Source organism: Saimiri boliviensis, chromosome X (assembly GCF_048565385.1).
Source record: "Saimiri boliviensis isolate mSaiBol1 chromosome X, mSaiBol1.pri, whole genome shotgun sequence".
In the NCBI taxonomy this organism is placed as follows: Eukaryota; Metazoa; Chordata; class Mammalia; order Primates; family Cebidae; genus Saimiri; species Saimiri boliviensis.
In genome coordinates, this window is record NC_133470.1 from 82,593,235 (window position 1) to 82,620,430 (window position 27,196).

The 27,196-nt window shown below is 53.9% G+C and overlaps 1 protein-coding gene and 1 pseudogene across 1 annotated transcript in view; both read right to left on the reverse strand.

Annotated features, from left to right (window-relative positions):
* Positions 1-1,177, reverse strand: part of LOC101034410 (mitochondrial inner membrane m-AAA protease component AFG3L1-like) — a 30,328-nt gene extending 29,151 nt beyond the window's left edge. The window contains 1 exon segment of the mRNA XM_074391568.1: positions 930-1,177. Within this exon segment, the coding sequence (XP_074247669.1) occupies positions 930-1,177 (248 nt within the window).
* LOC101027495 (differentially expressed in FDCP 8 homolog) overlaps positions 1-24,678 on the reverse strand; it is a 30,574-nt pseudogene extending 5,896 nt beyond the window's left edge.
* Between the last annotated feature and the right edge of the window lie 2,518 nt (positions 24,679-27,196).

Genomic DNA, 27,196 nt, shown 5'->3' on the forward strand with positions numbered 1-27,196 from the left:
CCCTCCTCCATTCCCTTTCTTCATTTTCTACTTCCTTTATTCTGCTTCCTTTGCCCAACATGCCTAGTACTTGCTTACTGTCTGGTTCCTCCTTGCACAGCATATAACCTCTACAAGAGCAAGGACAGTGTAGACAGCTCGCTGAATTAAAGATGACCACATGGAAACCTCCACAACGTAAGCTTTCATGAAGAGACTTGTTAGGTGTTTTGTTTTGTGAGGCGGAGTCTCAGTGTCACACAGGTTGGAGTGCAGTGGCGTGATCTCAGCTCACTGCAACCTCCGCCTCCTGAGTTCAAGCGACTCTCCTGCCTCAGCCTCCCGAGCAGCCGGGACTACAAGCGCCCGCTACCACGTCCGACTAATTTTTCTATTTCCAGTAGAGCCGGGGATTCAACCATATCGGATGGCCAGGCTGGTCTCAAACTCCCGACCTTGTGATCCGCCCGCCTCGGCCTCCCAAAGCGCTGGTGTTACAGACGTGAGCCACCGTGCCCGGCAGGGTTTTTAACTATAGCGCAAACTGCTAGGCCAGGCACCGTGGCTCACGCCTGTAATCCCAGGATTTTGGGAGGCAGAGGCCGCTGAACAAACAACAGTTTGCAAAACTCTTTCGAGTCTCTTATCATATCTGGTTCGTAGAGTAACCGCGAGGTGGAGAAAGCCGAATGCCACCGAGCCACAAAGCTGGTTCGCGAGCCAAGACGCAAGCGCAAATCGCTCAAAGCCCAGTTCTTTACAGAACCGAGCAAGGAGGCTAGAAGTCCTGGTTCCATGGTCCGAGGGTAGCGGGCATCCGGGAAACAGCGGGAATTCCGCAAGAAGTGGGTGGAAGAGGTAGCGGGAGAAGAGCAGGAGCCTGGAGACGAAGAGGGCGCCCAGCAGGAGGTGGGCGGCGGGAAGCTCGGCCCAGGGGCAGCTGGCCTCACTGTGGGGACCAAGTCAGCGCTCCCGCGCTCCCCCGCGGCCGGCGCAGGCGGATGGCGTCACGCGGCGTCCAGCGCAGCCCAGCCGCCCGGAACCGGCGGACAGCGCCTGCCTGCTTACCTGGCGGGCCATGCCCAGGGCTCTCACGCTGGTCCGGCCGTCCTGCCGCCTCCTGGGCCACGGCCTCGCCACAGCAAGGACAGCGGCCCGCCGCCGCCCGACTGCTGGCCGCCGCCAGCAGCCGGCACATCACCAGTCCCAGGTCCCGGCGCCCGCTGGGAGGCCTCGCGCATGCGCGACAGGGCCGCGGCGCCGGCTGGGACCCCCTCTTGGGTGTCCACGCCGTCGCCTGACCGTTCGAGCGTCTGATCGCGAGCCCCGCCTCGTCCTGCCCAGACGGTTACCCAGCGGCTTTAGACTTACGTTAAATCGGGCATCTGCGTGAACACTTGTTCCTGGGATCCTCCGTGGAAAGCAGCTCCTGAAACCACAGTCGCACGCCCAGCCCCCTGCTGCGCTGGAACACCGTCCCCTCAGCAGGGCTCGTTTGTCCTCTCGGTGGGTTGGTCTCCGGCGCCCCAGAGCCCGAGCCTCCCGTGTGTGCCTACGGCCGCGCGGACCCGTCACTGGACTTCGAGCGACACACGCAGGCCACTGGCCGGTCGTTTCCAAGCTACCCAGAGCTCGTCACAGGCAGCAGGACACAGCTCCTCCAGGCAGATTTGGTTCCAAGAAATGCCACGAGGAACCACTGTAGGGTCTCACTGTCTAACCTGGAACTTCCTGCAGGTGCAGTTCCTGCTCCACACCTGGGGGCCAGGACATCCTCCTCAGGCAGACCCACGGCCTCCTAGCTTAGAGCACCAGCAAAGGTGGGCTGGGCCAAGGCAGGAGCACCCAGCAGGGAAAAGCTCCATGGCCCGCTCGCCTGCTGTTGTACAGAAACAACAGGTGACCCACTGGGCTGACCATGCAGTGAGGCCAGCCCTGGCACCTCAATCTGCGGCCACAGTCTCCTCCCTGGTAAAACGGGACCCAGTGCCTTTCACCACATCACAGGAGACTCGGTCACTCCTGCCTGCTGGGACTGCAGCTCCCGTCTGCCCTTGGCTCCCGCCTGCCCTTGGCTCCCGCCCTAACTCCTCCCTCGCCACTAGCTAAGAGAGGGGCCACCAGCCACGCACAGCCACAGAGCCCTTGAAAGTGAGATGGCCATAAGCAGAGAATACACACTGGGGACAAAGACATGGCGCAGAAAAGAAAAAGAACACAAAATATCTCAAAAACATACACTGATTTCATGCTGAAATAATATTCTGGATATACTGGGCTAAATAAAATACATTTTTAAAAATAACCTCACTTGTTTCTTTTTACTTTTTTTTTTTTGAGACAGAGTTTCACTCGTGTTGCCCAGGCTGGAGAGCAGTGGCGTGATCCCGGCTCATTGCAACCTCTGCCTCCCAGGTTCAAGCCATTCTCCTGCCTCAGCCTCCTGAGTATCTGGGATTACAGGCATGTGCCACCACACCCAGCCAATTTTGTATTTTTAGTAGAGACGGGGTTTCACCATGTTGGTCAGGCTGGTCTGGAACCCCTGACCTCAGGTGATCCACCCGCCTCCACCTCCCAAAGTGCTGGGATTACAGGCGTGAGCCACTGAGCCCAGCTCTTTTTACTTTTTTAACATGGCTATTAGAAAATTTCACATTGCATTCATGCCTGGTGTAAGATTACTACTGCACACAGCTCCAGCACCTTCAACCAAAGGGCAGCCATGGCGCCCATATCACCCTAAGCAGGTGGCCTCCCTCCTCTGCTCAGAACCTCCCATGGCCCAGAGGAGGAGGGTGCTGGCCCGGCCCTAGGGCCCATCGAACACAGCGCCCCTGCCTCCCATTTCCAGGCCCAGCCTCACGGGAATCTCCACCAGCTCCTCCATGTAGTTGAACAGCAGAGGGTTGATCTCACGGAGCCTGAGCACGGGCCGGGACACCATCAGCGCCAGGTAGCGCATGCTGCCGCGGGATACCTGCGGGCAAGGCCAGGTGACACCTCGAACACCCGCCCAGGGCGCATGCACCAGCGATACCCGCCCTTGGTCCCCACAGCCAGCAACACCCACCGGGGGCACACAGGCTCCACACTCTACTCCCCCTTTCTGCTCTCCCTCTCCAGGGCAATGCCCCCACCTTCCAACTCCCACCTTTCGAGGCTCAAAGTCCCAGTTGTGCACCACGCGTGCGGGGATGACGGCCAGGTCGTTCCAGTGGCAGTGGCTGCAGTAGTACTGGCTGGTGTAGTCATACTGCCTGGCCTCGCTGGGCACACCCCCTGCAGGGGGTAGGACCATCGCCAAGTCAGAGGGGCGGTGAGGGTCCCCGCCTCACCAGAGCCCCCCACGGCTTCCCAGCCTCACAGTCTGTCCTCCCATGGACCACGGCCCTCAGGCAGACAGCCAGCCAGGCCAAGGGCTCCCTCCTGACTCATCCCATCCTCAGGTGGTCCCAGCGTCTCACTGCCCTGTCTTCTGATCAGTAAAAGGAGACACAAACAGGGCCCCACTGTAGGGCTGTGTGGGGACTTGATGAATGAACACCAGCAACTCTCCAGAGAGAAGAGCTGGTGCACACATGTGCGTGACAACCGTGTGATCTTCCCAGTCCCTGTGGATGAGGCTTTCTGTGACAAAAGGCTGCCCAGGAAGGCAGAGGCCAGGTCCCAGCCCTGCAGGTACTCCTCAGGGACCTGGGGGAGTCACAGAACCGCTGGAGCCTCAGTCTGCTTCAGTGACAAAAAAACGCCAGCAGCAGACCTGTGGGTCACTTTCCAAGGATAACAAGCAGGGATTGCCCCAGGGCCTCACTCCGCTGTCTGACTGATGGGCCCTCGCACACCTGCACAACCAGCTCCCCTGCCAGGAACAGCTCCCTCACCCTCTTCTGTCCCACCACACTCACGCAGAGAGATGGGCACCCGGCACTCGGCACAGCGGTAATCCTAGCTGTCCAGCCCGGTCTCAGGGCAGATGTTCAGTTCGTATTCGGCTTGGTGGCTGACTTTGGAGCTCACACAGGGCTTGGAAATGAGGTTCAAGCACTTGCTATGACAGTGGTAATAACACCCTAGGGTGGCCGGACACACACTTCTCAGAAGTAGGAAGGGCGCACCTGCAGCCCAGGCCACCCTCAGCTGCCCTGCCCCCTCCCCATGGGTTCCATTCCGAGGCCCAGATCAATTTAAGACCTCCTGACACCAAGGGAGGCCTTAGAACCTCAAAGATGCTCTTGCCCCTGGCCCCTGAGCCTTGCCCCAAAGGTGGCCCAGATATTGTCCGTCAACTTGACTCACATGTCTGGGGTCAACCTGCCACTCCCACCCCAGACCCAAGGTGTCCAAATGGAATGAAAAGAACTCCCGCCTTGCCCTCCCAAGCCCCTCAGCTTCCCATCCTGGTTTCAGCGGCTCCAACCTTTAAACATCGTGAGTTATCCTGACCCCTATCTCTCTGGATTTTTTTGTACTTTTTAAGAGACAGGGTCTTGCTCTGTCACCCAGGGTGGAGTGCAATAGTGCAGTCACAGCTGACTACAGCATCGAACTCCAGGGCTCAAGCCGACCTCCAACTGTGCATCAAAGGCCCTAGTATTACAGGTGTGAGTCACCACACCCAGCCAGACTCTGTTCTCATCTGCCCCCCTCCATTCCCAAACCTTCAGCTGGCACCACACGAAGCTGTCTCTCACTCCCACCACCCGCCTCACCCGTCGGCCTCCTCCCCGCTTCTCACTCACTCTCTCTTCAGTCCTTGCTCAACCAGCAGCCAGAATGACCCTATTAAAGCCCAAGGATGTCCAGCTCCCACCTGCAGCCCCACTGCACTTAAAAGAAAAGCCCTAACCACCTCTGAGCCCACCTACCCCAGACACAGAGCTACAGCCACACATGGCCTTCTGCTCTGCCTTAAAGGCCCTGGACTGTGGGAAGAAAGCTGCCCAGGTGCCATGGCAAGAGACTGAAGGCACAGTCTGTCCCAGCATAATAAGTAATTGATTGCTTAGTTATAGCAATGATATGTTTTCTGATTACTTATAGAAATGACACTGAATAGATATTAGGTTCAATCACATAATCAAGTATATAATCAATCTTACTATATCATTATTCTCTATTAATCTTTGCTCTGGTGTAGGAACATTTTAGTCTTATAGTATAGACATAATCGGGTGAAATATAATTCAGAACTGAAAGGACAGTATGAGAAGTGATCAGGAGGAGAGAGTAAGTGCCTTGCGGTAGCGCCAGCGCCTGGAAAGGCACCCGCTACTCAGCAACCAGGCTTTGCAGTAACGCCAGCATCTGGGGAGGCGCCCATTATTTAGCAGGCCGTGAGGGGGAGTTTCCCTCTCATTGAGGAGTTCAGAGAACACTCTGCTCTGCTGGCTCTCGAGGACGGTCTGACACTAGCCAGCCGGCCCGCAGACATCAGGGGCTTAAACACCTCTCCGTGGAGCTGTGCTCCGACAGCCACCATCCTCGTCCACCTTCATGTTCCACTTTCCCACCCGATGCTCCCTTGTAAATTCTTAGAAGCTGTGGAAGTCCGAGGAATCCTGAAAGCCTTTGCTCTCTCTGATAAGCGCGTAAAAAGACACTGAGGTAAGTGCCTCCCTTCCTTGTAGAGGCTGCCTGAGAGGGAGGGGCCCTCTGACCTGTACCCATGTGGCCCCCTCTATTATAAGAATGTGATTTGCTTGACCCCTACCAATCCTGTCAGATGAGTCACTCCCCTGACTCTGCCCCCCTGCCCTGTATACAGTAAGTATCAGCGTGTCCAGGCCTTTGGGCCACTGCTGGCCTCTGCCCCTGGTAGCAGTGGACCCCAAGCCCAGCTGAATTCTTTTATCTCTGTGTCCTCATCCCTTTCTTTTCTATGATCTATCGTCTCCACACACAAAAGAACGCCCACTATACCCTGTGGGGCTGGACCCTGCACTGGACACACCAACCTCAGGGCCCTGGCACACACGGCCACCCACACAGGAACAGTCCTCCCTAGGCTCCTTGACCTTCAAGTTTTTGCTTCAAAGTCAGGTAATACCTTTACATTCTGCCCTGAACGCGCACGCAATCTACCCTAACATACGCCATTTCCTTTCCCTTTTTCTCCACTGTCATGACTGACACACCATGTAATTCACAAGTGTAATTTTTCATCCAGAACTGCACTGTCCAGGGTGGACAGTACAACTGAGGAAATGCATATTTAATTAATTTAACTTTGAGTGGCCACATGTGGCGAGTGGCCGCCACGCAGGACAGTGAGCCTGAAGGAGACAGGAGCTTGGGCCTCTCCCATCCCTCCCTCCTCATCTGGTCTCGGCCCACCTGTGCAGGTGTACCAGGTCTGAATGAGCCCCCAGATGATGGTGTTGCACTTGTCACAGGTCTGCTTGACACTCTTGCTCTTCTCCTTGTAGAAGCGGTGCTCCAGGAGCACACTGATGTTTGGCTCATCCTCGCTGGGGTCCTGCAGAGAGCGGGTCAGGGAGGGTCACAGGCGAGCTGGGCTGAAGCTCCTTTCCCTTTGCACCAGCCCCTCAACTGACTCCTTCCAGGCACCATGTACAGTGGAGACTGTGAGTGTCAGCACAATGCCACACCCCTTTTCCCCATTCACAGTAAACAATGATCAGCTGGGGAAGGCCCGCCAGTGTCACCCGCTACCTTTCCCAGCATCCCTTGCAGCCAGGTGCTGTGTGGGACTGCACAGGGCCACGGGCATGTGAGTGGGAGCCATGCAGTCTCTCTGGGCCACGGGCATGTGAGCAGGAGGGAAGTGGCCTCTCGGAGCCACAGGCATGTGAGTGAGAGGGATGCGGCCTCTCGGGGCCACAGGCATGTGAGCAGGACCCATGCGGCCTCCCTGGGCCACGGGCATTGAGTGGGAGCCGTGCGGCCTCTCTAGGCCACGGGCATGTGAGCAGGACAGATGCTGCCTCTCTAGGCCACGGGCATGTGAGTGGGAGCCATGCGGCCTCTCTGGGCCACGGGCATCTGAGCAGGAGGGATGTGGCCTATCTGGGCCACGGGCATGTGAGCGGGAGGGATGTGGCCTCTCTGGGCTGCGGGCATGTCAGTGGGAGCCATGCAGCCTCTCTGGGCCACGGGCACATGAGCAGGAGGGATGTGGCCTCTCTGGGCCACAGGCATGTGAGTGTGAGGGAAATGGCCTCTCTGGGCCATGGGCATTGAGTGGGAGCCATGCAGCCTCTCTGGGCCATGGGCATTGAGTGGGAGCCATGCAGCCTCTCTGGGCCACGGGCATTGAGAGCCATGCAGCCTCTCTAGGTCACGGGCATGTGAGCGGGAGCCATGCGGCCTCTCTGGGCCACGGGCATGTGAGCGGGAGAAGTGGCCCCTCTGGGCCACGGGCATTGAGTGACAGCCATGCAGCCTCTCTAGGCCACAGGCATGTGAGCAGGAGCCATGCAGCCTCTCTGGGCCAAGGGCATGTGAGTGGGAGAGAAGTGGCCTCTCTGGGCCACAGGCATTAAGTGAGAACCATGCAGCCTCTCTAGGCCACGGGCATGTGAGCAGGAGCCATGCAGCCTCTCTGGGCCACAGGCATGTGAGTGGGAGAGAAGTGGCCTCTCTGGGCCATGGGCATTGAGTGAGAGAGAAGTGGCCTCTCTAGGCCATGGGCATGTGAGCGGGACCCATGCGGCCTCTCTGGGCCACAGGCATCTGAGTGGGACAGAAGTGGCCTCTCTGGGCCACCGGCATTGAGTGAGAGCCATGCAGCCTCTCTAGGCCACAGGCATGTCAGTGGGAGCCATGAGGCCTCTCTGGGCCACGGGCATTGAGTGAGAGCCATGCAGCCTCTCTAGGCCACGGGCACGGGAGTGGGAGGGATGTGGCCTCTCTGCCCCTCCCGCTTTCTGCAGGTCAGGTACAGGGTGATGGAAAAGGAGGCCCTCCTCACCTCTCCCCAACACCATTAGCTGCAATATGGGCCTCAGACCACCTACAGGATTTTTACGTGAGGAAACCGACATACCTTCTCTAAGTCTCTATGTTTTGGGGATTTTTGTTACCACTAACTTACCTGTTCCCTAATGAATATTCTACTTTCCACAATCTCAGGGACTCATGAGTCAGCACAGGGGACCCAGGGCAGCCAGGCCAAAGCACACGCAGACCCAAGGCCTGCATCAGGGGTATCTGTGGCTTGGGACCCATCACCTTCTGTCGTCACCTTCAGGACACCACCGCTCCTTGTCCAGGTCATGTTCAGGGAGGAACTCAGCCCACCCACTCGCTTCAGTGGGTGGACACATAGCCCAGAACTAGCCAATCAGCCACCGTCATTAGGTCAGGGGGTGGGTCCATGACCCAGAACTGGCCCATCAGGCACTGTCATCGGGTCAGGGGTGGGCCCATGACTGGCCAGTGAAACTCAGGCCTGAGACTCCTGCTATAACCACAGAAAAGGCAGCTGTCACCACCCAGGGCAGCCCACCTGCTGGAAAGCAAGGTGCAGTGCCGGGACGGTCTCTGCCACCACCACGTGCTGGATCAGACACGGAAAGTAGACCTGGGAGACGAGACTCCTGACATCGGAGGGTCTTCCAGTCACCAAGCAAACACACTTTTCTTTTTGGTTTAAGCTACTTAGGGGGTTGGCTTTCTGTTCCTCGAAATATAAGGGTCTAGACTAATAGAGAAGCCTCCCGCAGTTCTGTTCGGGGAAAGGCCCATCTTACACCCTGCCTGTCTAGTGTCTTTCTACCTCAGCCCCTCAGGCTGAGAGGGTGCACTGCCTGAGAGAGAGCCAGAGGCTGGTGGGGGCCTCCTGGTCCCACAGGCCTGGCCTCAGCCCCAGGCTGTCCTATGATGCAGTGGGCCTACACCCACCTTCAGCTCCTAGAGCTTCAGCCGGAGGTGGATGAGCCGCACCACGGCATCCTTCTGCTTCTCTGACTGCTCGGGCAGCTCCAGGATCAACTGCTTGCAGTCCTCAATCGCCTGCTGCAGCTGCTGCACATCAGAGGCCAGGAACAGACCCTGCCCAGGTTGGGGTGAGGGGAGTCAGATCAGACCCTTCCCAGGTTGGGGTTGAGGGAGTCAGATCAGACCCTGCCCAGGTTGGGGTGGGGGGAGTCAGATCAGATCCTGCCCAGGTTCCGGTGGAGGAAGTCAGATCAGATCCTGCCCAGGTTGGGGTGGGGGGAGTCAGATCAGACCCTGCCCAGGTTGGGGTGGGGGGAGTCAGATCAGACCCTGCCCAGGCTGGGGTAGGGGGAGTCAGATCAGACCCTGTCCAGGTTGGGGTGGGGGGAGTCAGATCAGACCCTGCCCAGGCTGGGGTAGGGGGAGTCAGATCAGACCCTGCCCAGGTTGGGGTTGGGGGAGTCAGATCAGACCCTGCCCAGGTTGGGGTGGGGGAAGTCAGATGCTCACACTGCAGGCTGTCCCCGTCAAGTCCCATCCTTTGAGACAGGCCCAGCGCAGACGCTGACACCCCTCACCCAGAGAAGGAAACTGAAGCAGAGGGCCGCGAGGACTCACTCAAGGGCCACCCCCTGCACCTGCTCCCCGCTGAAAACCTAATGTGTGAAAGATGCTTTTCAAAAGACAACTTCCATCTTTAGAAATCCAGTTGCTTTTTTCCACTATGTCATTTTGGTTACTTCTCGAGCTTCCTCTTGGAGGAAGGCCAGGGCAATGACATTTGCTGTTATGAAGGAGAGTAAGTAACCTCAAGCTTAACTGCCAAGCCCAGGCAGGTGCCAACATCCCAGCACTTCAGGCTGCTTTCTCCACATAGCGGCCAGGGGGCTCCTCAGGGCCCAGCAAGACCCCAGACTCAGAACACTCTGGTGCTCCCGGGGAAGATGAGATCGGGTCTCGAAGCTGAGGAGCCTGGGCTGACCCTGCCCTCGGGAGCCTCCTCCTCCAGGCTGCTGGGCTGACCCTGCCCTCGGGAGCCTCCTCCTCCAGGCTGCTGGGCTCTGAGGCCCAGGCAAAGAGGAGGGGGCACCCTCCTCTCTCCCAGTCTGGCCCCAAAGCAAGTGCTCAAAATGTGGTAGTAAATAAAACAAGCTGAGCACAGTGAGTCACACCTGTAATCCCAGTAGTTTGGGAGGCCGTGGTGGGAGGATTGCTTGAGCTCAGGAGCTTGAGAGCAGCCTGGGCAACAAAGCGAGACCCCATGTCTGTACAAAAAGTTTAAAAATTATCTGAGCATTGTAGTGCACACCTGCAGTCTCAGCTAATCAGGAAGCTGAGGTGAGAGTATCGCCTGAGCCCGGGAGGTCGAGGCTGCAGTGAGCCACGATCGCACCACTGCACTCCAGAGCCGGGCCACAGAGTAAGACCCTATCTCAAAAAAAGAAAGAAAGAAAAAAAAGATACTCAACTTGATTGGATTAAAGGAAAAGAAAAATAAATAAACAAACGAAGATACGAAACACATATATGAAGTCCCTCTGCATGGGCAAAGCTTAAAGGCCACACACAAAATGAACAGTGAATTAGAATGGGGAGGTTCTGACCAAATCTTTTCAGAGTTACATTTTAATGTTATTATAATGTTTCTCTCACAAGTTGGAGACAGTTTGCAAAAAAGGTTTTCAAAGGATTTTTAAAAAATCTTTACGGCCGCCAGGCGCGGTGGCTCACGCCTATAATCGTAGAACTTTGGGAGGCCGAAGTGGGTGGATCACCCATCTGAGGTCAGGAGTTCAAGACCAGCCCGGCCATCATGGTGAAACCCCATTTTGCCAAAAAAAAAAAAAAAAAAAAAAAAGAAATCCTTACAGGCTCCCATTTTCTTCTTCAAAGCAAGGCTTCCAAGGAAGAACACACAGAGAAAGCAAAGGGCCCTGTGACGCCGACCGATCAGGAGGAGGCAGACAGGGGCTTCTCCCTTACCTCCTACACCCCTTTCCCTTGGCACTGGGGTCTGCAGGACCCTGAGGAGCCCAGAGGGAACTGACTCTCATATTTGCTTCATGAAGACAAGGAGCTCGGGGGAGAGGAGCAGCCCCAGGTTCAGGAACCGCAATCCAGGCTCTCCACCTGCGTCACACAGGCTCCGAGCGTGGGGGTCTGGGGCGTCACACAGGCCTCAGATTCTAAGCCGCGGGCCCTGGCTGAGGTGGGGGCTGCACCGCAGCTCACAGGATGCTGCCCTGCCACCTGGGAGCAAGTGACAAGGAAACTGCTGGCTCTTCCTGAGGGCTCACTCAGTCCCTCTCCCCTCCCACATCCGAAACCTACCACAGGGCAGGAGAAGTGGTCCTCAGACAGGCCGAGATCCATCATGCACTCAGCGCAGCAGAACTCTGGCTCCGCAGGGGGCGGCTCCGGCAGGGCCTCTGGGGGAAGACGGGGACAGGTGTGGAGGGTCAGCTGCTGCCTCCTGTCTCCCATCCCCGAGGGAGGAGCTGGGACAGCAGGAGTGGGAAAGGGATTCAGGAAGCCGCACAGAGAGCAGGCACTGGGGGAGCTGGGTACCCCTCAGACCTGCACATCCGCTTCTCATGCAGACAGGAAAGAGCCATTCGAGAAGAGGAGGTGGAATGATACTCGGTGCTAAAAGGGCCTCAAGATGGCATTACAGAAACATCCCCATTCCCAAGGCGGACACCTCATGCATGAACATGGGGAAGACAGAAAACCCACGGCTGGCTACACGTCAAAATCCACTAACGCCAGGGCCCACGCCAGCCCGTCCCTGCGGCTGCCCCGCCCTAGCACTCCCTGATGAGCTCATCAGCAGGTTCTGGGGCTGACATCATCCTGATGCCAAGAGGACAGCCAGTCGGCTAACCTCTCCGTCAGTGCTGAGCTCACTCAGCCAGTGTTCCCTGAGCACCTACTGTGTGCGGGGCCTGAGGATACAGCAGTGATGAGTCAGGCACAAATCCTGCTATCAGGAGTGCAAATTCTAGTGGGCACACAGAAACAAACCACGGAACCACAGAACACGTGGGAACAAGAAAACAGCCAGCAGGTGCCGGCTCCGTGGGAAAGGCAGGACCACACAGGAGGCGGCAGGAAGAACAGGGGTCCATGTAAGTGGCCAGAGACCTTCCCAGCTCCCACCCCAACTCCCACCAGCACCCACCTTCAGGTGTGGTGTCCGGGGCCTCCTCTCCAGGGCGCTGCTCATGCTGTCTCGGTCCGGACTGCTTGTTGAAGGGGTTGAGGTGGGCCTGCCAGAAGCGGGCCAGCTTCTCATCATATTCCATAGCATTCCACCTGAGGGCCAGGCAGGGACAGGATGAGTCCCAGGTACCAGGCTCACCACAGACCACCTCCTCTCCCCAGCCACACTGGAGTTTCTGGGGTGAGGTGGGCCTCTCTTTCACTTCCATGAAGCGGGTAGTCCTCAAACCACACAACCTCCATCTCAGCCTCTTCCTGAAACACCTCCAGTGCCCTGCCCAGGCCCCCATTGGCGGTGTCACCTTAGGAAGAGCTCACGGTGACAATAAGAACTCCACGATAGGAGAGAGGCACGTGGCCCACCTGAGGGGCCCAGCTCCTGCCCCCAGCACAGGGTCTTCCGGCCCTAGACACTGAAGAGTCCCAGCCCTAGAGCTACTATGGGATCCTCTCCGGCCTCCCCCACTCACTCAGCCCCGGCCCAGCTTGCTGTCCATCTGCTCCCATGGGACAGATCTCCCAGAAATGGTTGCTCCTTCCTGGGCCCCAACCGAAATTGCTGCTTTCCTGTCAGAGCATCCCAAAATCACAGCCCCTGTCTCAGGGCTCAGGGTTGGACACCTGGGGACAGTGCCAGGCCCATTCCTGCTCAGCCACATATGGGTGAGCAGCATCCACCTTCCCCATGCCCAGGAAGGGAATCTTGGGAGAAGCCCCACACACGCACCCAGGCTCTCTGGCCTGGTTCTGATCCTGGATGTGTGACACAAGGATCTGGCTGGCTCTGCGCCTCCAGAGCCCCAGGAAACAGTCGGGAAGGGCCTAGTTCTCCACAGGGCAGAAGTTGAACATCAGGAATGGCTCCTTCCTGGCCCTCAGGCTCAGAAAAACTGCAGAGCACACAGGACTGATGGCTCCTGGCAGGGATGAAGGCACTTTGGTTGGGTGAGAGGAGAGGCGGTTTGCATGCCACCCTCCCAGTCAGCTTCCTGGGCCACGTTCCTTTGCCTCTTTGCCTCCATTTCCCCATCTGTAATGGGCCATGGTGAGGGTGAAATGAGCTACAGAGACTGCACAAAACAAGCTCACAGTAAGGTGTGCTGATGTTACAGGAAGTCTTCGGTAAGGGCATCAGTACTAGCTACACTTTCACTGTACTTGCTACAATCTGAAATAATTCACAATTATAAAAAACAATCCGATGGTTTATTCTCTGTCCCTTCTCCCAAAAGAAAGAGAGCTGAGTTCAGAGGAGACAGCCCTGCTCAGGGTCACGCTGTGGCCTCGGGGAGCTGGGATTTGAACAAATTGCCTCACTGGCAGTGGGACATGGAGGCTACCCCAACCCCACATGCCTACGCTGCCACTGGGCAAGACTACACCCCACCTATGGGACCAGTCCTGCCTGCTGTACCTGTGGGGCAGGAGTGTGGGCACCTGCACGCCAACCTGGAAGGACCCAGCACCCACTGACAGGCTGACCCTGGACCAAAACAGGGAGGTGCTGGGAAGACAGAGGGGGCGTGGCCCCAGTCCCACCTCTTTCTCTTATTACCTGAGGGCTCTGGGTAGGTCACAGTCAGAGGTGGCCACCCGATGCCAGCACCTCCCCAGTCTCCCAGGGAGCACCCAGGACACAGGAGGAGTCAGTCCATCTGACATCACGCCTCCTCCTTCCTGAATGGGGTCCCTCATTTTTGTTTGTCACGTAATTTCCCAGCCTCCCCTGCAGATAGACCTGGTAATGTGACTGTGTTCTGAGCCCCTGGGCTTGAGAAGATCAGGTAGCTCTAAGCAGCTCTGAGCTCCTGGCTTCACTGACGTACACAAGTCCTCAGCCCTTCCACCTGCCCCAGGAAGTAGGTGTTCTCCTAATTTACAGGCAAGAAAATGGAGAAGCAGAGTCTGAATCAGGGCTATCTGAAATAACAGTAATGGGCCAGGCGTGGTAGCTCACACCTATAATCCCAGCACTTTGGAAGGCCAAAGCAGAAGGACCACATTAGGCCAGGCTCAATGCAGTGAGAACCGATCTCTATTGAATGTAACATACGTATATGTATGTGTGTGTGTGTGTAAATGTATGTATGTGTATATATGTATGTATATATGTGCGTGTATATATGTATGTATGTGTATAGGTGTGTGTGTATATATGAAAAAAAAGAAAAGAAAGACTTCTGAGACTTGTCTTTTTTTTTTTTTTGAGACAGAGTCTCACTCTGTCACCCCAGGCTGGAGTGCAGTGGTGTGATCTCGGCTCACTGCAACCTCCACTTCCCAAGTTCAAGCAATTCTCTGCCTCAGCCTCCCAAGTAGCTGGGATTATAGGCACCTGCCACCATGCCCAGCTAATTTTTGTATTTTTAGTAGAGACGGGGTTTCACCATCTTGTCCAGGCTGGTCTCCAACTCCTGACCTTGCGATCCACCTGCCTCAGGCTCCCAAGGTGCTGGGATTACAGGCATTGACACACTGCCCCCGGCCAAGACTTGTCATTAAAGGTTGAGGCTGCCCCTTTCCGGCCGTTTGCACATGTTGCTACGTGGGATACAGACGTAAAGGCTGGGGCTGGAGCAGCCACACTGGGCTGTGACATAAAAGCCAGGCATGAGGATGGCAGTGACAGGACTGCAGGGGATGCCGCCTGAGACCTGAGGCTCACAGCCAGGCTTCACTTGAGTGAGAGGAATATGGTATTCCCACCCCTGTTATTGGGCAGGAGGTTTCTGTCTCTTACAGCCAAAATAGATTCTGACTGAAAGGCCAGAGCGGTGGCTCACACCTGTAATCCCAGCACTTTGGGAGGCCTAGAAAGCAGATCACCTGAGGTGAAGAGTTCAAGACCAGCCTGGGCAACATGGGAAAACCCTGTCTCTACCAAAAATACAAAAAGTAGCCAGGCATGGTGGCGGGCACCTGTAATCCCAGCTACTTGGGAGGCTGAGGCAGGAGAATCACCTGAACCCAGGAGGTGGAGGCTGCAGTGGGCCAAGATTGAGCCACTGCCCTCCAGCTTGGGTGACAGAGTGATACTCCATCTCAAAAACAAAAATAAAAGGCCAGGCACAGTGGCTCACGCCTGTAATCCCAGCACTTTGGGAGGGCGAGGCGGGTGGATGACGAGGTCAAGAGATCGAGACCATCCTGGTCAACATGGTGAAACCCCCTCTCTACTAAAAATACAAAAAAATTAGCTGGGCATGGTGGTGCATGCCTGTAATCCCAGCTACTCAGGAGGCTGAGGCAGGAGAATTCCCTGAACCCAGGAGGCGGAGGTTGTGGTGAGCCGAGATCACACCATTGCACTCCAGCCTGGGTAACAAGAGTGAAATTCCTTCTCAAAAAAATAAAATAAAATAAAATAAAATAACTTTGAGTTGAATTTCATGGCTTCTTTTCAATAGACCGATTTGTTCCTGGATTCACTATGGGCAGCACAGTTTCAGATGATGCTTCTATACTTTTGGACTCTTCTTGACTTTTGGCAACCAAATTAATTAGTCGGCTTTGTACTGGAAAAAATTGCTTTGCTCTTGTTTAGGAAAAACACAAATGCATTAACCAAAATTCAATCTCAATAGACAGACAGATAGATAGATGTAGACATAATACAGAGGCAGTGACAGCTGCTTTGAAAAACGAGGTAATCCCAGAATGTCCACCAACAGGGGAAGGAAGGAACACAGTGACATAGTCCTACAGGTATCGTGATCCAAAAGAAATTAGGAGAATGAGAAATGGAGATGCCCACACCCACCTTGGGAGAGACATGATGACATCTGTGACCTTGAACTAATAGTAAAACAAATTAATGATCAAGGGAAGGTTACTAAGTGTGTGGAAAATCCTGGGAAAGGGTGTCTCTGGGCTCAGATCTCAGACAAAGCTGGTAGGATGGTTTTCCAAAATACATCCACACTCTGGGGGCAGTACCAATAATTCTTTCTCAGAATATTAGTAACAGGTGCAGAGACTGGCCGTAGGAGTTTCTGCAGATTCAGTTTGGCATGAAACTGCAGGAAGAAAGGAATGCAGGTTGAATGAGTAACTGCCATGGGAAATTGTATTTGCAGGAGGAAGGAATCTTTCAGTAAATTGGGTGCTGGCATGAGGTTGCCCTCCGAACAAATCTTGTGCCAGCCTTCCTTAGGGGACAACAGGGTCACTGTCGCACACCCTGTGTCATAGGAGAATTCCTACTAACAGGAGCAGGGTTCTGGCTTGCTCATCACATCATCTCCTAATAAAGGCCCGTTGAGGGAGATCACCCTTATTCAAAGACGAGAAAGGAAAGGAAAGGATTGAAATAAAGATGTCACAGAAAAAGTAAGCGTTGTTAAAAAATCACCAAATGGGTCGGGCGTGGTGGCTCACGCTTGTAATCCCAGCACCTTGGGAGGCCGAGACGGGTGGATCATGAGGTCAAGAGATCGAGACCATCCTGGTCAACATGGTGAAACTCCGTCTCTACTAAAAATACAAAAATTAGCTGGGCATGGTGGCGCACACCTGTAGTCCCAACTATTTGGGAGGCTGAGGCAGAATTGCCTGAACCCAGGAGGCGGAGGTTGCGGTGAGCTGAGATTGCGCCATTGCACTCCAACCTGGGTAACAAGAGCGAAACTCCATCTCAAAAAAAAAAAAAAAAAAATCACCAAATGTAGGCCAGGTGCAGTGGCTCATGCCTGTAATCCCAGCACTTTGGGAGGTTCAGATGGGCAGATCACTTGCGTTCAGGAGTTCAAGATCAGTCTGGCCAACACAGTGACACCCAGTCTGTACTGAAAATACAAAAATTAGCCTGGCATGGTGGTGGGTACCTATAATCCCAGCTATTTGGGAGAGTGAGGCAGGAGAATCACTTGAATCCGGGAGGCAGAGGTTGCAGTGAGCTGAGATTGCACCACTGCAATCTCTGTCTCAAAAAAATAAAAATAAAAATAAAAATCACCAAATATGTAAATAAATTACTAAAAGCAGGAATACAGGAGTTCATAGAATATGTGGAAAGGAAACAAGGAGGCAAACATGAGGTTGTAGAAATTAGGAAAGAAATGGAAGAAAAAAAGCTTAAATTGGTTAAAATGAAGTCTAAATCGCCGGGCGCGGTGGCTCAAGCCTGTAATCCCAGCACTTTGGGAGGCCGAGGCGGGTGGATCGCGAGGTCGAGAGATCGAGACCATCCTGGTCAACATGGTGAAACCCCGTCTCTACTAAAGATACAAAAAATTAGCTGGGCATGGTGGCACGTGCCTGTAATCCCAGCTACTCAGGAGGCTGAGGCAGGAGAATTGCTTGAACCCAGGAGGCGGAGGTTGCAGTGAGCCGAGATCGCGCCATTGCACTCCAGCCTGGGTAACAAGAGCAAAACTCCGTCTCAAAAAAAAAAAGAAGTCTAAATTGCCTTAAGGAGAACAAACATGCAGAAGACGTAATAGTAAAAGTACATGGAAAGCAGGATTGACAAAAGCTAGCACAATACAACATGAAAATAACAGATTATCATAAAGGGTCTGGGAGAAGATAGTAGATCTGAAAACTAGAAAAAGGCCATACTACATATATAAAAACAATAAAAACAATAGTCTCAAAGAAGAGAAACAAAATAATTGAACAGAGTAAATATTTCAATTTATAATTTAAGAAAACTTCCCAGAAATACAAGATGATTTTCATGTATAGATTGGAATAGTTCATCATGTCCCAAGAAAAATACACTAAATGGCTTGCACCTGAGCACATTAACATAAGACCTAGTGACTTAAATGGGAAAAACCTCTCCCTAGAATTTATTTCAGCAACATTCATTGCTAGAAGTCGATAGAACAATGTTGGCAAAGTTCCAAAGGACTTCATTCTGAAGTAAGATGGTCTGGAGAAATAATTTTATACCCAGCCAAATTGTCATTAAAAAAAAATAAAGACATCGGCCAAGAGTCGTGGCTCATGTCTGTAATCCCAGCACTTTGGGAAGCCCAGGCAGGTGGATAACCTGAGGTCAGAAGTTCAAGACCAGCCTGGCCAACATGGTGAAACTGTGTCTCTACTAAAAATACAAAATTCACTGGGTGTGATGGCATATGCCTGTAATCCCTGCTATTTGGGAGGCTGAGGCAGGAGAATCACTTGAATCTGGGAGGCAGAGGTTGTAGTGACTAACAAGAGCAAAACTCCATCTCAAAAAAAAAAAAGAGAGACCTCACACAAATGTCTTAGAGCATGCAAGAACTGAAGGAACATCCTGAAGAAACTATTTAAGAATGCTTTCAGCCAAGTGATAGAAAATGAAGAAGCCACAGCAAGAGAAATGATGGTGAGCACTGAATCCACCTTACTTGAGGATTGGCATTAAATCAAATCTAAGAAGAATGTCTACAAACATAGATGTTATAAATGCTAGAACTAGAAATGATATAGTTAACAAAAATTGAGGAGGGGGCAGAGAAAACAGAAAGTGGTACAGGTAGACACCTTCCCTCGTCAAAAAAATTATTTATAATGGATTATTCCAAAAATAGAAATGTAAGTATATTTAAGAGCATAATGTTAAACAGGAAGAAAAACCCATGTAATTGACTAGGATTCTGTAATTTAGGAGAGGGGGAATGGGGCAAAGTGGAAGTATCCTAATATTATTTTAAATACTAGAGTCAGTAGATAGACACTACTGTCACTATCTAAAGTTGTGACATGGAGTCTTGTGGCCACTAGCCACATGTGGTTCTCAGGCAAGTCACATGTGGCTAATTTGAATTACAATGTCCTATAAGTGTAAAATACACACCAGAGATTAAAAACAGTATCAAAAACAGAATGTTAAGTCTCTCAATAATTTTATATTGATTACATGCAGGAAAAATAATACTTTAATGATATGTTGTATTAAATAATATGTTAAAATTAATTTTACTTGGTTCTTTTTACCTTTTTAATGTGGTTACTGGAAAATTTTAAGTTGTATTGCTTTCCTGTGAGACAGTGTTGGTCTGAAGGAACGGAATTAAGCAGATTATATGAAATGGTAACTGCAAAGGTAATCACTAGAATGAAAATACAAGCCATTGAAATTCTCAGAAGGAGATGGAGTGGTGTTGTGGCACACCAGCCAGAAGGCCCCCTCCAGAACTCAGCACCCATCCTCCAGCTTCTGGAAGGCAGTACCTCTGGGAATCATCTTTGCCTGAAGACAACTGCTCCCCGTGGCACCCTACGGTCAATGCATGGGTTCCAATCCTTTGTCCCTGTAAGAGACAGCTCCAAAGGGCCAGCTTGGCTCCAGAGCTGAAGCCTGTGCTGTGTCTGTGCTGCAGACCCTTCTCTCTGCCCTGCTGCCTTCCCTTCGCCACAGGTGTCCATCCCAAGAGCCCTCCTCTGTCTCAGCATTCTAACTCACAAACCTCTATCTCACCAATCTCTATCTCAGCATTCACTTCCTGGAGACTCTGACCTGCAAAAGGAGTCTGAGAAAGCAGATTCTAAAGCTGGATTTGGGGGCCAGCTCACCCCCCACCCTGCATGCTGGCAGGGAGGCCCTGTGCCAAGTGGAGGGGAAGGCCATGTGACTCACTGTGTCTGAGGTTTACTCCTAGCTTTGCTCACATGGCTGAGATTTGTCCTGTGATCTGTTCTGAGCTTAGCTTATTTATGTCTTTTGAGAGAATAAATGCTTCATCTTTGTTTTTCATCATGTTTGCTACACTTTCTATTTTTTCTTTGTTTTTTTTTTATTGCTTTATATTCTTTTTCTTTTTTAATATTATATATATACACGTACGTGTGTGTGTGTGTGTATGTATGTACTTACTGTTGTTTTTCAGTAGAGACTGGATCTCCCTATGTTGCCCAGGCTGGTCTTGAACTCCTAGGGTCAAGCGATCCTCCCGCCTCGGTCTCCCAACGTGCTGGGATTACAGGTGTGAGCCACCACACCAGCCCTGCTTTTGTTTTTTTTCTATTCATTTTCTTTTATGGCCATCTTCTCTCTCATTATCTTAGACTTTCAATTTGTATTGCTTTTTGCTATGATTTGAATGATGGTGTCCCTCCAAAATTCATGTTGAAACTTAATCTGCAATGCAACTGGATGAAAAGGTGGAACCTCTGGCAGGAGGTTAAGTCATGAGGGCTCTGCCCCCAGAAATGGGGTTAGCAACCTTATAACAAGGTCAAAGGGACCACTCTGCCTTTCCATTCCTTTTGCCACATGAGGATTCGGCGTTCCTCCCTTTGGAGGCCCCATCTTGGAAGCAGAGACCAGTCTCTCCCTGGACACCAAAGCTGTCGGCACCTTGATCAAGGCTGTCCAGACTCTAGAACTGTGAGAAATAACTTTGTTTCTTTATAAATGCCCTCATCCGTGGTGCTTCATTATAGCAGCACAGATAGACTGAGATGCTTCTTTCATTTTATACCAGCACAGATAGACTGAGATGCTTCTTTCATTTTATTAAACCTTTCAAAACGTTAACTCAATCCAGTCTCTACTAAAAAATACAAAAATTACCTGGGCGTGGTGGCTCATGCCTGTAATCCCAGCTACTAGGGAGGCTGAGGTAGGAGAATTGCTAGAACCGGGACCGGGAGGTGGAGGTTGCAGTGAGCCGAGATGGTGCCACAGCACTCCAGTCTGGGCTACAGAGAGAGAATCCATCTCAAAAAAAAAAAAAAAAAAAAAAAAAAATTTTGACTCATGTTCTGTGGCATAGGTTAGGTCTCCAGGAAACAGACTTTGAGACACAGATTCTGTGCAGGAATATTGTGGGGGTCACCCTTGGGGTCAACGCCTGTCGGAGAGTGAAGGAAGCAGGGCTGGAGGGAGGGAGGAGTGAGCTGGGATGACAGAGCCCCCTCCAATCCCACAGGACCTCTGCAGCCTCAGGGTTGGCCCCAGGTGGTCACAGGTGCCTGGGTCCTTATAGATCCAAACCAGCCCGTCGCTGATGTGGGCAGCCCCTCAGAGGGATACTTGGCCCTGAGCAGAGGGGGAAATGAGTGCTGGTGTAGGGGAGGCATTCATGACGCACTCCGCACCCACTACAGGCTGCCCCGTGCACTGCTAACAGCTCCTCCAGGACCTTGTTAGGCCTCTTTTTCTGGGGAAATTTTGCAAGGAAAACATTGCTTGGTTGAGCTGCAGCCCCCCTGCTGCCTCATGGCTGCCATGGATTTATCACCCCCAGCTCCACCACATTCACCATCTGCCCCAAGAGGCTTAGCGAGGTGGCGACCTGGACCCTCGTTCCGGGGCTGCCATGCCTCCATCTGGATCCTCGTCCTGGGGATACCACGCCTCTGTCAAATGTGAAAGCTGCCCGCCGACCATGAAAACCAGGCAGAGAAGAAGCAGGGATCCTAGAGTGGAGGCTCACATGGGGCATCTCCTCCAACGATGCGTCCGGTCAAACTGCTGTGCCAGTGTCAGGGCACCCTCCCCAGCCTCTCCTCCTAAGGTCTCTGCTCAAGGTTCACTGCTCTTTATTTTCTTTCTTTCTCTCTTCCTTTCTTTCCTTCTTTCTTTCTTTCTTTTCTTTCTTCTTTCTTCTCTTGCTCTTTATTTTCTTTCTTTCTCTCTTCCTTCATTTATTTATTTATTTATTTCTTCTTTCTTCTCTTTCTTTCCTTTTCTCTCTCTCTCTCTCTCTCTCTTTTGAAACAGAGTCTTGTTCTGTCACCAGGTACCAGGCTGGAGTGCAGAGGCGCCATCTCGGCTCACTGCAACCTCCACTTCCTGAGTTCAGGCAATCCTCCTGCCTCAGCCTCCCCAATAGCTGGGACTACAGGTGTGCATCACCACGTCTGGCTAATTTTTGTATTTTTTAGTAGAGATGGGGTTTCACCATGTTGGCCAGGATGGTCTCAATCTCTTGACCTTGTGATCTGCCCACCTCGGCCTCCCAAGGTGCTGGGATGACAGGCATGAGCCACCGCGCCTGGCCTACTGCTGTTTATTTTCTGAGTTTTACTTCATATTATGCTGATAGAATAATTGCAGGAATCAGTATAGTAGAAACCCTCCATACTGGCAGGGCGCGGTGGCTCATGCCTGTAATCCCAGCACTTTGGGAGGCTGTAGTGGGTGGATCACTTGAGGCCAAGAGATTGAGACCATCCTGGCCAACATGGTGAAACCCATGGACAGGGGTTTTATCCATGCCTGGACAAAAGTCATCCAGGCATGGTGGCGCACACCTGTAATCCCAGCTACTAGCGAGGCTGAGGCAGAATTGCTTGAACCCAGGAGACAGAGGTTTTGGTGAACCAAGATCACGCTAGTGCACACCAGCCTGGGCAACAGAGCAACCCTCCCTCCCGATAAAGGAAAAAAAAAACCAAAAACCTCCATACCCATGTCCAAACTCAGCTGCTAACACTCACTGCCTTGTTCACTTCATCAGTTTTCTGTGTGTTTTTTTTTGAGATGGAGTTTCACTCTTTTGTTCAGGCTGCAGTGCAGTGGCTCAGTGATCTCAGCTCACTGTAACCTCCGCCTTCCGGGTTCAAGCGATTCTCCTGCCTTAGCCTCCCTCAGGCGTTAGTTCTGTCTCCCAAGTAGCTGGGGTTATGGGTGCTCACCACCACATCTGGCTTTTTTTTTTTTTTTTTTTTTTGAGACATAATCTTGTTCTGTCGCCTGGGCTAGAGTGCAGTGTCGTGATCTCAGCTCACTGCAACCTCTGTTTCCCGGGTTTGAGAGATTCTCCTGCGTCAGCCTCCTGAGTAGCTGGGATTAGAGGCACACACCACCACATCCAGCTAACTGTTTACATTTTTAGTAGAGACAGGGTTTCGTGTTAGCCAGGATGGTCTTGATCTGATCTTATGATCTGCCTGCCTCGGCCTCCCAAAATGCTGGGATTATAGGCATGAGCTACCGTGTCGGCCTCCAGCCATCATCCCTGGCCCCTAATTTTTGCATTTTTAGTAGAGAATGGGTTTCACTATGTTGCCCAGGCTGGTCTTGAACTCCTGAACTCAAGTGATCCTCCCAGCTCTGTCTCCCAAAGTGTTAGGATTACAGGTGTGAGCCACCGTACCAGGCCACAATACCCTTCTGTTCACCTAGGCCCTCATTTAACATCTGTGTGATGACTCTGGCCAAGCTGTCTCTTAGGAATCTTCTCTGGTTGCTCCAGGCGGACTGAAGTCCTGTCTTCCAGCCCTCCACCTGTGACAGCACAGCACCCACTCTTACATCTGTCCATGTATCTTCCTGCTTCACTGGACCTCTGGCTACCCAGCACCCAGGTGAGGACTGAGTAAGGTGCATGTTTAGTCCACCGAAGGACTGAATGAATAATAATGAGTAGTAGATGAATGAACCAGCTGTTGCACAAATCAATGAGGACTCTTGAACAGGAGGGCCAGAACCCTCCACCTGAAGGACATCAACCCCTAAAAACGGAGTGAGGATAGACCCCTCCAGAGTGGTTCTTCTATCTCCGGGTTGGTGAACTCTCAGAGGACTGACTGATGCTTTTGTATCAGGCATCCAGGGTGGTGCCTGTCAAGTCCTCACTGTTCATTGGCTGATCACTGGGAAACGCGATTGAGTCTCTCTTTCCCCGTGTCCCCACTCTGGGTCTCAGGTGGAACGGCCCTCCACTCCTCTGCGCAGGCCATACATCTGGAGATCATGCTTCACCCTTTCTCCAGCTTCCCTCCATCACTGAGTCCTGTGCTGTCCATGTTCCCAAGTCTCTTTGCACTCTGGTCCAGGCCCCGCATCTCCCACCTGGCCCCTGCCTCATCGCAGCCCCCCTGCTTCCTCCCCTCTCTGTTCTTCGTGTGCCCTGAAGATTCACGACACTCAATCTGTCTCAAATTTAAAGTGTGGTGAGTCCTTGCCTTCCCATCCTCCACTCTAAGCGCCCTGAAGACAGGCGTTAGTTCTGTCTCCCTCAGACCCTCCCCTGGGAGCCTGACACGGGATCAGAACGTGCACGTGTTCCAGAAATGTTGAATCGGCGAACAACGACGGACTGCAGTTTCTTGTTTCTTTTTTTAAAAAAATAGAGACGGGGTTTCACCATATTGGTCAAACTGGTCTGGAACTCCTGACCTCAGGTGATCCACCCGCCTTGGCCTCCCCAAGTGCTGGGATGACAGGCGCGAGCCACCGCGCCCGGCCCGGACTGCAGGTTCTGGAAGCTCTCCGATTCGCCAGCTCCCCAACTCGTTCCTCGAGGGGCTCCTTTGCTCATCCCGGGTGCAAAAGTACAGAAAGTTCCAGAACCACGCCGCCCGGGCTCCAGTTCTGGCTGTGTCCCTGACGCTCTGGGCAGTCCGTCGCCCTGGGCCTCAGTTTCCCCGTCTGCCACGCGGGGTGTTAACGGCGCTCACTCACCTGGGATCGGCGAGGTCACACGGAACCAGGTGACCCCCGCGCAGGTGTGGCGTCAGGAACTCGCGTCTTTATGGAATGCATCGTTCTCCGTCACGGCACGGCCGAGGCCGAGCCCAGCGTCCGGCGGAGACAGCCTGGAGGACACGCTTGGCTGCGAGCCCGCGCCCCTACTACGCGCCCGGACCGCTCTCCGCCCCCTCCAGGCTCCGCCCCGACCCCGCCCTCCCAGCGCCGTAGCCAATGAGCGCGCGGACCCGCATACCGGTATCCCGGAGCGGCCGCCGCCTCCCGCGCACACACGGCCATGGCGGAAGTGAGTGAGCGGGCCAGGGGAGCCTGCCCCCCGCCCCCGGGCGCCCGCGTTCCCCGCCACCCTGGCTGGGCCTCGCCGTGGGCCCCGGCGGTGGACGGCACCCCTCTGGAGCTCTGTGGCCGGCCGGGGCGCCTGGCCCGCCCGGGGCCAGAGGGGCGCGGGGCTCCGTCGGCGGCCGCTCCCGGCTGCGACATTGCGGGCTGCAGTGCGCATGCGCGGCGGCGCGGGGCGGTGCGGGGCGGGGGGGGGCCGGGGCGGGGGCGGGAATCCTGTGGGCTCGCGGCCCCACTCCGGCTCCCGTTCCCGCACGGCCCCGCGGCGGCGCGCAGGCCTCCGTTTCCTGCGCGTCTGCCAACTTTGCCGAGTGCCGGGGTCGCCGGGCGCCCCGCGCTCCCCGTCGGGATCCCGGTGGACCCCTCCGCGCTTCCGCCGCAGCGAGTGCCCCCGGTGGGGCCGGCTCAGACCCCGGGCGGGATTTGAACTCCCGACACGGACCCGCCTGGCGCAGACCGGGCGCAGGGGTTGGGTGGGTCTGCCGGGGCCTAGGGAGCGTCGGGACTGATCTCAGCAGAGTTGGACCAGCCTCGCCCGGGCGCGAAGTTACTTCTGGAGTCGCCTCCCTCGTCCAGGACACAAGCCTGGGACTCTGCGCCGGAGATCTTCGGGGCCGGCGTGTATTAGAGTCCGGAATTTTTGCGATTTGCGGATCTGTGGGGTTTTGGACTGTGATGTTGGATCACACTCACCTAGGACCATCTAGGATAAGAGCTTCGTGTCCGGTCTGACCAGAATGAAGACACTTTCGCCTTTGGAGCTTTTTTTTTTTGATTCTGGAGCGGTGGATGAGCCTGTGTGGACTTGCCTTCACCTTACAGGGTCCCGGTGAACACGGAGTGAGATAATGTGGGCGAAGGTACGGCGGCTGCGAGGTCCTCAGTAAATGGGGCTCAATCCATGACTTCTCTGTGCCCGGAAGTTAGGCAGGCAGATTTAGGAACTGGTCCTTATCTCTGGGCCGCAGGGCTCAGAGGACGAGGTGCCCACCCAGCCAGGCATAGCCGCCTTCGTGGGAAGCTGGGATGGGAAATGCGGCCTGGCCGTGGGGCCGCGTTGCGTGTTTATGTCTTGGCAGCACGCCAGTGGCCTTGTGGAAAGCAGGACTAGCCGTTCTCTGCCTCTAGTGACCTCCTCAAGGGGCAGCCACAGGCCCTGTGATTGTGCCAGAGACGATGGAGGTGTGTCGCAGCCAGGCCAGGCCTCACCAGCCAGTTCCTTCATAGAGAGCGAGTTCTCCCTGCGATATTTACTAAGGCTGAGTCCCCGCTCGGGTGGTGGCTGGCCTCCAGGGTCAGAGGCAGAAACTCCATCTCCCAGTGGCCCATTAGGGACGTGGTGGCCTAATGAGTGTGTGCTCCTGGCATCTCTCCTGGGAGTGAGGTGGCGTTTGGGCAGCACATGGCCTCACAGGTAGCTGTGTGTCTGGGACTGCGCAAGTCAGACTCCCAAGCCAGCCTCCCCCAGAGCTGCGTGTGGTGGTCAGTTCTGCCCTGCCTTGGGCTGAGCTCCTCAAGTGCACACAGCGGTTCGTTGTCTGGGTGCTCCTGGGAACCCTGTTTTACAGTTTAGGGTGGTGCCCTGTTGAGTGAATTTGATCTTAGTTCTTTTTTGAGATGGAGCCTTGCTTTGTCACCCAGGCTGGAGTACAGTGGCTTGATCTCCTCTCACCGCAACGTCCGCCTCCTGGCTTCAAGCAATTCTCTGCCTCAGCCTCCTGAGTAGCCAGGATTACAGGTACCCGCCACCACACCTGGATAATTTTTGTATTTTTAGTAGAGACGGGATTTCACCATGTTGGCCAGGCTGGTCTTGAACTCCGGAGCCCGTGATCCACCTGCCTCGGTTTGCCAAAGTGCTGCGATTACCAACATGAGCTACCACGCCAGCTTCATTTGATTTTCTAAGGAGGTTTCGCTCTGCCCTCAGCCCTGAGGATCCGGGAGTGCATGGAGCAGACAGAGCCTGTTCTACAGGGATGCAGTGTCTGGTCAGAGACGTGGATGGGTTGGGACCAGCAGGATGAGTGCGCTGAGTGTGGGGAGCCATGCGGCCCCTTCGACCACCAGGCTTGTTCTGTGTGGGCCTGGGCGGGTCGCCGGAGGGCTCAGAACTTTCTCTTCCCCATCTCTGAAATGGGGAGCCCATGGTCAACCTTAAGAGCTCGGAGATCCGATGAGGTCCTGCCGTGGTGGCTTGTGCATGGAAGTTGAGCCTTGTGGAGTTGACAGCACTCCACTGTTTTTAATCCGTAAGAATGGCAGTTTGTAACTCAATAGCATGTGATCAGTATTAGCTGCTTTATTCTGGTATCATTATCTCGGAATAATCGTAAGCACCACAGTGATAGCTGGGAACGCCGCGTGCTGTTCTCAGAGACG